Raw genomic sequence first — 11,875 nt, forward strand, 5'->3', positions numbered from 1 at the left:
ATGTTATGGGAGAAACAAGAGTACTAAATTTTTACGAAATTTTAAACCATGTGAATTTTTTTAACTTATATGATCGAATCCACAAACATGTTTCTATTTTTTAATAATTGAAAATTAAAATATTTGGTGAATTCCAGCGTATTCTGTTGAAGAAAGTGCGGTAGATTTATTAATAAAGTTTTTGATTGTTAATTTATAAATAATTTTACGTTGGATTGAAAAACAAACAGAAAAATATTACTCAAATTTTCGCAAAGAATCACTTGATCTATAATGGTTTTTTACATCTACTAAGTACCATATTATATATCTGGAAAAATGAAATTACTGCCTAACCTACTTACATAACGTAATGAATAATAATAATTATAATTGAAAAATCGTTAACCATAATCTATTCTGAATAACAGTAGTGCTGTTTTAAAGGTACAAATTCGTGTCGAGAGTTCTATACAGAATAAAATTATTATTGAATTTGCCAAGTACAGGCTTATGACTGCATCTAAAACGTTTTTCTTTTGTATTAAACTACACGGTAGAAATATTTTTATATTAGTTGGTGGCTATTTCTGTTCCTTAAATTTTTTTATGAAAAATAAATATTTACTATATCTATTCAATTGATTTACTTTTTGGATAATTTAAATTTAACTGGAACATGTAAAACTGTACAAGAAAGGGTACAATATCTATTAAAGTGCAAACCTGTCAAAAATTTATTTAAATGCAGACATAAGTTGTGGTAGTTTTCGTAGGGATTAAGGTATGAGTATAAATATAATAGTACCCTTTGATGGACTTACATTATTGTTGTTTAAGGGAATATATCTTAATCTCTATACTAGTTTTGAAAATTCCTCAGGAGAAAAAATGTACACAAAAAAATGCAATAGTTGTTCTGTAACAGAATGTAGCTGTAGTTTCTTTTTGTTGAAAGCAAATGCTTTTTAAATATATNCAATCTCTTGTTCATCTAAATTTATGATCGGTTCAAATTCATAGATCAATATTTTTTAAATGAATAAGTGTATTTAAAATGGAAAAAATAAATTTTTGATAATCTTTCTTAAATACCCGAAACATATATCTGTGCCAAAACAAAACATTAATGAGACCAATAATAATTGTTAAATTTCACTGTATTGTTGTCCTATTTTTTACTGCAACAACTTGATAGGAAATAACTATGTAATGTTAAAAACATAATCTAACTGTGAAATTGCAAAAGTTTAAAAAATATTCACTTATTTGATAAAAAAAAAATGCTAAAAATGTAGGTATATGCAGGTATATACATATATAATCGATCGAATGATTTATAAACAGCTTTGAATATCATGCATCATGCCATCTATTTGTGAAACGATTGTTAAGATATTTGACAACTTAATTCGACAGAACGTGGCAAAGTAATCTTAAAAAACATGGCTGATAAGTATAATCATACGATTACATTTTTTTAAGTAATTGTTATTTGTGAAAAGAGTGCGCTCGATATATGCGGAACACACGAAAACTAATTATTTCTATTATTCTTAAAATCGTGAAAAATAATGTAGTTAAGGTAGTTAACAAAATGCAGAAAAATAATAAGTTGCAAATTATCGAGTTACAATGTTTTCGTCGAAGGTTTTTATGTAAATAGACTGTTATGTTAGGGGTTTTTGTAGTATAAGTGTAATATTTTTACTGGTACATGACAACATAAGTTGAAAATGTACAGGACTGCCTTATACTTTACTGTCTGCTCAATTTGGCTATGCCAAATTATTACAGGTGAGTGTTATCATCAAGTAATTTAACGTCAATTGGAGAACTCCATAATGATTATTTTTTGTTGTTAATTAAGGTGTTTTAAAATTATATTACTCTTTTAGGAGTCCTCTCATTGAAATGCAAATGTGATCTATGTAAAGACAAAAATTACACATGCATCACAGATGGATACTGTTACACTTCAGCCACTCTTAAGGATGGTGTTATCTTATATAATTACAGGTATATTTCCTCATACAGATATACATATAATTTTGAAAGTGTAACATTATTGCAAGTTCAGGAATGTTAAAATTATTTATCTTTTATGTGCAGTATATGTAACATACAATAATCTTGCAGTAAAGTTACTCTTTTGTAATTTCTTATAGTTGGTTCTGTATTATTTCCGTTATGTTCTTTTGGTCATATATCTTTTTAAATACTATATATCCTAGACAACTAGGAGCCAGTCTAAATCGATTTAGTAAATCCTACCTTACCTCCTACAACCAAATTGATGTGTACTAACACTCAAAGAAAGTTTATGAATAATTACACTATTTAAACAAAAACGTCGCCTTTAAAAGTTTTACAATTCAAGCACTAATATTAGCTTAACAAAACTCACGGGTTTCATTAAACAATTTAAAGTTCAAACAAAAAGTTAGTTTAATTGTAATTAGTGAATCTATTACATAATTTATACTAAAAAATCTGGTTATACAGTATACAGTATATACAGTTAAATGGCAGAATATAAAATTTATGTACCTACATATTATATGCATATTATTTATTCTTTATAAACAATTAAAGGTTACATGAAGTAATGTAACAGTAATGCCTGTTTCATAAAAATTGTATTTGTTTTGTTTTTCTAAAACCAGTAAAAACATTATGATAAGTTTCAAGTTTTTCGTTCAAATATAAAATAAAAAACAAATATAATTGCTTGCGATTATTCTAATAAAAAATTATTATACTTTTATCATGTTTACTGACTAAAGGGATTTGAAAATTTGCATTTTTCTTGAATTAAGTAGGTATGCAATATTTGTTTCCTTTTTTTTGGTTTTCTTTTTAATTACCTGTAGATTCATTTCGAATTCATGTCTAAAATTTAGTTCCAATAAAATATAGACGTGGTTTATAAATTGGCAAAAATAAATAAATATGTAAATGAATCTAATAATAAGTATTTCCATGTTTCTTTAATCTGTCATTTGGTGATATGCAAAAGTTGAGTTCACACTTGGAAGTAGTTACTCCAAAAACTGAGGAGCTACTTCTATTAATTAGTAGCTGCTACCAAGGACGCTCCAATTTTTGAACATTGGTGATCAGTAGTGTTGGAAGATTTATGCATACAAATACTTGAGTCTGTAATCAAGGAGCGAGTAGCTCCTCAGGAAAAAAGATACACTCGCAAGTTTGTGATTCTACTTATAGTTCAAATGGAGTGGTTACTTTGAAAATGTGAGAGTGTACTAAACATTCAATTTTATGCATATTACTAACGGTATTGTTAGGGGGCATAGTTTTTTTTTTCAATGGATAGTCGACAAACAGTCGAACGTTATAAGTCGAAATTTTCGTAAAACTAAAACAAAAAAAAAAAACGAAAATTAAGTCAGGAGTGAATTTAGAACACTAACTTTGAACTGGGTGGACACTTAGATGTTTAAACAGAAGCAACTATGCACCACTGGAAAATCCACACTGGTGCAAACAAGATGGAAAAGTTTCTACGCATCTATGCTGCAAAACTGCTGATTTGTGCAATCAGAATTTAAAACCGCTCCCTGTCTTTCGATCTACTACAACTGGCGTAATTGCAAGTGGTACAGGTAAAAGTGTGCCTTCCCCCTGCCAGTATTACGTCAAAAATAATTTAAAAAATAGAGCTAACATACCCGTTTACTTACGTATATTACTGTGAGTTGTAACTAACTAAAGTATTACTGAAGAACCTTCGAGTATTATGAATATCACCTATTTTTCTATTCTATAATTTTTAATTTGGTCTAAAATACCTAGCCCAATCGAAGGGCTAGAAAGATTAAATAAAGGGCTCGAGTCTAGTTTTTAGAACCTATTGTGCAATTTTAACATTTAAATCCCATTGGTTCCATTTCATATTTAAATAAATAAGTAACAAAGTTTTTTAAATATCTATTCATACCTATGTTTCACCTTAAGTGAGAGGAATTTTCAAGGTAAATTGACTTTAAAGACTATATTTTACATAAATTACGTAGGCATATAGAAAATAAAACTTGTATTAAAATAATAAATTAAGAAAACAGTTGATGGTGTAATAACAAATAAATAATTAGACAAAGCCGTTCAATTCCTATTAGGTTGGTGAATTTATTTCCCAAATTTACTTATGGTTTTAAGTCACTTCCGTCTGATTTTATTCTTTTCAACTATCCAGATGCAGTTTTGTAATAAACATACCTTCCTTTTGGACGTTTATTAGAATTGAGCTGTTTATTTAATATTTTTATTCACGAAGACCTAAATTTTTTATAGACATCTAATATAACTTATTACTTTCTAATTGTTTTGTGGAATTGCCGTAAATCGGATTTTTTAGGTACTTTAAAACTTCATTGCATGATTACGTAGTGTGTATATTAACATTTGCAGTAACAGTTTTTAAAGTGTTCTTGCCTCTCGTATCAGTAGCAGCTCAAATGGCATCTGGTAATCCATGAAATGTTCCGGATATTATCGGTAATCCTTTTCATGTTGTCCTTTATCCCACGGGAGTGTTATATTTTTTAAAGTATTTTTCGAAAAATGAATCCTCATAAAATATTTCTTTAATTTTTTATCTTCTGAGTGAGCTTTTTATAAGGAAATAAATACTTTTTCATGAAAATGGTAGTTTCAGTAGGTGATTACTATTAATTGTTGTTGTAATAAGCAAAAAAAGCGAATTAAACAACATGTCCTTACGTATATTCTTTAGATATATTCAGCATTTTACAAGTCAGTAATAATTTTTCTTATGCTCTTGTTGACTATAGTTGTAATTTGATATTCAGACCTACGACCTACTTACTTTTTTTTTTTCATTTTTATCAGATCTTTACTCTAATGGCGAAAATTGGTAAATTAAAATATGGCACTCCCATCCCGAAAAGAATAAAGACTGGCTGTTTTATGTAATATTTTTTGAATTCTAACGTTTCGGGCAATTATTTGATTTTTATCTTGGTCGTGAGCGGATAAAAGTAGCCAATCAAAATTTGAAAATTTAGGTGTCTGGATCTCAATTTTCCAATGCGGAATCCCATGTTTTGCCATAAACAAATCCCCATACATCACGAATTTACTTTGGAATGCTGCAATGACAGGGATTTCTGCAATATTCGTCTTGTACCCAAATTAACACCCAAAGGTAATTCTAAACAAAAAGAATAACTATTTTTTATATGGCCTTACACATTTTGTTGCACTTATCTACATGCTCTCTGGACTAAATAGGCATTACTTTCTGCAACTTATTACTTTCTCCTCTCGGTGGTACGGGTTTAATATGTAGGGTGGTTTGTTAACGTTAGAGAGGTTGTTCAGTAGATTGATCGTTACAAGGATTTGCTTGTTATAAAAGGAATTAAAAAGAAAATGGTTTTGTTCTTATTGGAATGTTAATAATCACCCTGTGTATAATAAATTACTGTACCTACCTTCAATTAGTATGCAGTAGTTACATGTAGTTTTTATGTGGTTCGATTTAATTTATAATTTCGTAAAACTATCTATCGTAATATGAACTTAAACGTAAACAAAGTAAAACATACGCTTAAAGTTTATTGCCCTTAATTTTTGCGATTATTTTATCTCCCGTAAGATACCCAAATTGTTGTATAATTACGTAGTTATCAAAGCACATAATGTAATCGACTTGTAAACAAAAATAAACGGTCTCTTCTTCAGTTCTTTTAAATTATTTAAAATTTCAGTGGTTTTTCTTTGCATTTTTGTATCATTTATTTCTGTCGTGGATCTTCAGTATACGTATATGCATGCGATATGCAAACTAGGAAAACTCCTATTTATTAGGCTGTGTAGTTATTATTTTTTAGCCTTTTGTTATCCTCTCTTATCATTTTGCAGTAGTTTGTTTTCGTGTTTTTTGGTTATCAGAAGCTCTACATCGCATTTTTTCTGCGTTCCAATATGCTCTTAATTATAAAAAAGATTGACTTCTTGATCAATATTTTATCAAAACTACCAGACGTGGATCGCGATTTCGAACTTATTGGTTCTCAGCAGCACGCGATAATTGTACTATACTGTACTATTGTACTCCGAAATAAGGTTCTTTTTTTTTTTTTTCTTGTTTAGAATTGATGGTGCTGGCTACTTCTTTTTAGCATATTACTTATCGCTATCCTGTTAAATACTAATCCCTTGTTTATTATTAATATTTTTTGACATAACTGTAATAGCGACAAAAGGTTTTTTACTAGAGTATATTATTTTCTTCCAGCTTATAATATAAATTATTTGGATTGTATAATTAATAAAGAATATCAATTTTAATAGATGTTGGAATAAAAGTAACATTTACTTTTCACCGACTAATAATTCCTTGTATTATTGCAAGGAATCAGTAACATATGGTTATCCAACGATTGAAAAAAGGGCCTCGGATTGCTGCAATGAGGAGGANAAATACTACTACACTACTTCACTTGGTGAGTACTACCTACCTGACTAAACTTCATGTCTCAATTCCAATGTCAACTAATGTAAAAAATTACCAAACATTTTTATTATAACGAGGTAATTGTTTAGTATGCTGTATAGCTTTGTGTAATTAAAACAACCAAACCCAACCCATAGCTAATCAAACCAACCAAAAATAATAATTTTTTGTGGTCCATGTTGCTATAAACAAAAGAAAAATGCACTCACCTGGGTTGGGTTTGGTTTTTACTTACTTTTCTTTTAAACCTCGAAAGCTATGTGAAGGAAAGATATCAATAAGACATAGCAATGAAGTGGTTCTATTCGTGTGTCATCTTGAAAGATTGTGGCTCTTTTATAGATGATTGAGGTGAATTTTTAATCAGGGAAGCACTTGAAGTAACCATAATCTTGGAAAACGATGACCTAAAAGTCTGAACAGAAACACAAAAAATGTATAAACATAGTTTTATGTTAACAATAATTGTATTATCAAATTTCGATTTCTTGGTTTGATCTTTTATGAATGAATAATTTCTTCTGCATAAAAATCCGCCTGCAATTTTTTACGCATAAAAATCCGTACTGCCAAATTCTTTGCAGAATTATCAAACCATTTCTCAGTGTTGCCAGAGATAACATGCAAAAAATATGGTATTTAAAGTAGAAAATGACCATGTCAAACTGATCTAAAAGTGGAAGAGTTATGTATAGGAAATTTTTTGTTTAAAAAGTAATTTTTCTCATTTGAAATGCTCATTTTTGAGCTGAGTTGACTTATTGAGATATTTGTGTAATTTGGTGCATACTATATTTTTGGACCAGTCAAATAGTTCTTCTGTTTTTTAGAAGAATTAGTTGCAATGATTATATTTCAGTGACAGCTCATGAATGGTCAGTTTTGTTGTTTATTTTATTGTATAAAAAAAATTGAGGCTGATTTGCTTGGCGTTTTGAATTTTATGACATTTTGAAAACTTGCACCATTTGAAAGTAATCAAAAGTAAACATAAGTATAACATGTAAATATATAAGTATTTACTTTGTATAATGTTCTTATTAACTTTTATTGATGTTTTGTGCGCATATAACAACGTATACCTTATCCTAGTGAGACTATTTTCTGACAGTTATAAATGGCGAATTTGCAATGAAACGTCTGATAAAACTTTATTTCACCAATACATTTTATTATTTTTCACGGTGTTGTAAAAATGTTATGGGAGAAACAAGAGTACTAAATTTTTACGAAATTTTAAACCATGTGATATAATTAATAAAGAATATCAATTTTAATAGATGTTGGAATAAAAGTAACATTTACTTTTCACCGACTAATAATTCCTTGTATTATTGCAAGGAATCAGTAACATATGGTTATCCAACGATTGAAAAAAGGGCCTCGGATTGCTGCAATGAGGAGGATTTTTGTAATGAAAAACTTAAACTTACTTTCCCTCCAGGTTAGCTTAAATTCAAAAATTTCAATGGGATGTCTCAATGTGGGTTCAACTTGGTCTGTACACTTTTCAGAATAGAGGCAGACATATTTTTAGGAAAATTAAAAACCAGGTTGTCCTACTTTAAACTTCTTTCATGTTTCAAATGTCAGATTAAGAAGTCTAAAGGAGGATTTTACATTTTTATATGGTATACGTTTAACATTGACAACTTTATAGCGTTTCATATTCTTTGTATTTTTAGTACATTAAAAAATTAAAAAGAATACTCACCCCTAATTACTATTTATTTTTACCAATTATTTGTGGTAATTAGGAGTGAGTATTCCTTTTAAGTTTTTAATTAATATTTACCACAGTCTCCTCCTATTTTTAATGCAGTTTAATAATTGATGTCAAGGATCTAAATTTTTAGTTTGGATCATATTATATTTGCATTACAAAATTGTAATAGATAATAGAAAAGATAAACACTTTGTTTTTGTTTTACGAATTTATTCGTTTAGCGATATCGTTTCGGCTTTTACACCATTCTCAAAAGACAGTATAATTGTAGTTCACAATGTTTTGTTAATTATTATGTACAGACCAAGCGTTTCTGTGATTGTCAGCAAATAGCAGTGATTGTTGCAATTCAAGAAAGTTTTAAATAATATAAAATCGTTTTTATCGACAGTAGGTAACGGTTTGATATTTCGTCTATCTAGCCCGATCGAAACCAAGTCCGACTTGTGTCAGGTATATTGTTTTTAACTGTTTTTGCATGATCTTTTGCGTTTTTTTCTGTGGAGCTTTGCTTTTTAGCCTTTGTACTTGTTTCTATTTTACAATTTACATATGTGTACTAACACTTAACCAAAGCGCCTCCAAAAGTAAATATTTTGTTTACCTTTTGAGACGCTTATAATCTATTATTAATTCATGCCTAAAGAATGCATTTAATTTTACTGTGTTTACAGTGCCATTCTAGGGTTTGGCAAAAAAAATAATAAAAAATGAAAAGCCATTGTTTTTGAAATATATATATTTTTTTAATAATTTAGATAACGCTACATCGGACACGTCGTTGGGTACTATAGAAATAGCAGTTGTAATAATTCTTCCTACGCTCGTTATTTGCATTATAGCGATGGCTATTTATCTGTATTATCAAAACAAACGAAGTACGCATCATCATTTAGGTTTAGGGGATGATAGCATCGAAGCCCCCGATCATCCCATTTTGAACGGCGTCAGTTTGAAGCACATGATCGAAATGACGACTAGTGGTAGTGGATCTGGTAAGATAAAAACATATTGTACAATAATATGTTGCTCAGTTTTAACGATTTTTAGGATTACCTTTGTTGGTACAGAGGAGTATTGCTCGCCAAATTCAGTTGGTGGAAATTATTGGGCAGGGTAGATATGGGGAGGTGTGGAGAGGTCGTTGGAGGGGAGAAAATGTCGCTGTGAAAATATTCAGCTCTAGAGAAGAAAGGTCTTGGTTTAGGGAGGCTGAAATTTATCAGACAGTTATGTTACGTCATGATAATATTTTAGGTTTTATTGCAGCTGATAATAAAGGTATGATATGGGTACAATTTTTAAAATTTAGTTTTGCTGAAATATATCCTGTAAACAATATGGAGAACTTTCTGACATATGTGCTATTTGGCATTTGACAAAACCACAAAACTGACAATAATATTATCTGATTCTGCGTACATGTATATGTCAAAATTTGAAGTAGTCATCAGTTATTCAATCTCTTGTTCATCTAAATTTATGATCGGTTCAAATTCATAGATCAATATTTTTTAAATGAATAAGTGTATTTAAAATGGAAAAAATAAATTTTTGATAATCTTTCTTAAATACCCGAAACATATATCTGTGCCAAAACAAAACATTAATGAGACCAATAATAATTGTTAAATTTCACTGTATTGTTGTCCTATTTTTTACTGCAACAACTTGATAGGAAATAACTATGTAATGTTAAAAACATAATCTAACTGTGAAATTGCAAAAGTTTAAAAAATATTCACTTATTTGATAAAAAAAAAATGCTAAAAATGTAGGTATATGCAGGTATATACATATATAATCGATCGAATGATTTATAAACAGCTTTGAATATCATGCATCATGCCATCTATTTGTGAAACGATTGTTAAGATATTTGACAACTTAATTCGACAGAACGTGGCAAAGTAATCTTAAAAAACATGGCTGATAAGTATAATCATACGATTACATTTTTTTAAGTAATTGTTATTTGTGAAAAGAGTGCGCTCGATATATGCGGAACACACGAAAACTAATTATTTCTATTATTCTTAAAATCGTGAAAAATAATGTAGTTAAGGTAGTTAACAAAATGCAGAAAAATAATAAGTTGCAAATTATCGAGTTACAATGTTTTCGTCGAAGGTTTTTATGTAAATAGACTGTTATGTTAGGGGTTTTTGTAGTATAAGTGTAATATTTTTACTGGTACATGACAACATAAGTTGAAAATGTACAGGACTGCCTTATACTTTACTGTCTGCTCAATTTGGCTATGCCAAATTATTACAGGTGAGTGTTATCATCAAGTAATTTAACGTCAATTGGAGAACTCCATAATGATTATTTTTTGTTGTTAATTAAGGTGTTTTAAAATTATATTACTCTTTTAGGAGTCCTCTCATTGAAATGCAAATGTGATCTATGTAAAGACAAAAATTACACATGCATCACAGATGGATACTGTTACACTTCAGCCACTCTTAAGGATGGTGTTATCTTATATAATTACAGGTATATTTCCTCATACAGATATACATATAATTTTGAAAGTGTAACATTATTGCAAGTTCAGGAATGTTAAAATTATTTATCTTTTATGTGCAGTATATGTAACATACAATAATCTTGCAGTAAAGTTACTCTTTTGTAATTTCTTATAGTTGGTTCTGTATTATTTCCGTTATGTTCTTTTGGTCATATATCTTTTTAAATACTATATATCCTAGACAACTAGGAGCCAGTCTAAATCGATTTANCGTATACGCTTTAGGGCTAATATTTTGGGAAATATCAAGACGGTGTAATGTTGGTGGTATTTATGATGAGTACCAATTGCCGTTTTATGATGCCGTACCCTCAGATCCTACCATTGAGGAAATGAGAAGGTATATTATTAATTAATTCATATTAAGATAACATACCTCAACTACTTTACTCAGAAATCGTGTGAATTAGAAGCCTGAAATTTGCAAATTGAACTTTTAAGGGATTCAATTCCCATTGTCGGAATCATGAGTACTTTTAATTAGAATTATTAGTTTTGGAGTAATTCTATTGAAATTAGGACAAGCTCTTTATTTTTTAATTATGCCGGACTGATGTTTGATTTTTTGTATAGGGTGGTTTGTGTTGAACGCCAAAGGCCTAGCATACCGAACCGTTGGCAAAGTTGTGAAGCGTTGCATGTCATGAGTAAGTTGATGAAAGAATGCTGGTATCATAACGCCACGGCCAGACTGACCGCTTTGAGGATTAAAAAGACTCTTGCCAACTTCAGAGCGTCGGAAGAATTGAAAATGTGAAGTCAGAGAAACGAGTGCTTTACGTAAGAAATTGTTTTAGTTCATATATTTCAAATAACCTATCCTACTTTCCTTGACATAAATACATCCTCTCCTATTTTCATTTAACTTACTTAGAGACTCATTAATTTTTGATACTGCTCTTATAACGACCCAACAGTTTAGTTAAGTGCAGTTAGTAGAATATTAGATTATGAATTAGGGGAACCCTGGTTAAATTAAATTCGGGTTAAATTGAATTTCTGTGTTTTTTTAAATATAAATAATATTTAGTTTACATATACATACTTCTCATAAAGTTTTTACATTGAAATTTGTTTCACCGCCTTCTGCAATTATTAAACTATTTATTTATTATCTTGAAATATTATACTATTT

General features: G+C 29.3%; 1 protein-coding gene across 1 annotated transcript; it reads left to right on the forward strand.

Moving 5' to 3' along the window:
• The first annotated feature begins 1,343 nt into the window (after nt 1-1,343).
• On the forward strand, nt 1,344-11,798 carry LOC108735178 (TGF-beta receptor type-1-like). Its single transcript, XM_025977452.1, has 8 exons — nt 1,344-1,776; nt 1,878-1,998; nt 5,028-5,167; nt 8,966-9,202; nt 9,258-9,488; nt 10,586-10,706; nt 10,922-11,080; nt 11,314-11,798. The coding sequence occupies exons 1-8, from the start codon at nt 1,716-1,718 to the stop codon at nt 11,495-11,497; spliced, it is 1,254 nt and encodes a 417-aa protein (XP_025833237.1). The 5' UTR covers nt 1,344-1,715; the 3' UTR covers nt 11,498-11,798.
• The last annotated feature ends 77 nt before the right edge of the window (nt 11,799-11,875 follow it).

The sequence above is a fragment of the Agrilus planipennis genome, unplaced genomic scaffold (assembly GCF_000699045.2).
Source record: "Agrilus planipennis isolate EAB-ADULT unplaced genomic scaffold, Apla_2.0 scaffold27, whole genome shotgun sequence".
NCBI classification, from domain to species: domain Eukaryota; kingdom Metazoa; phylum Arthropoda; class Insecta; order Coleoptera; family Buprestidae; genus Agrilus; species Agrilus planipennis.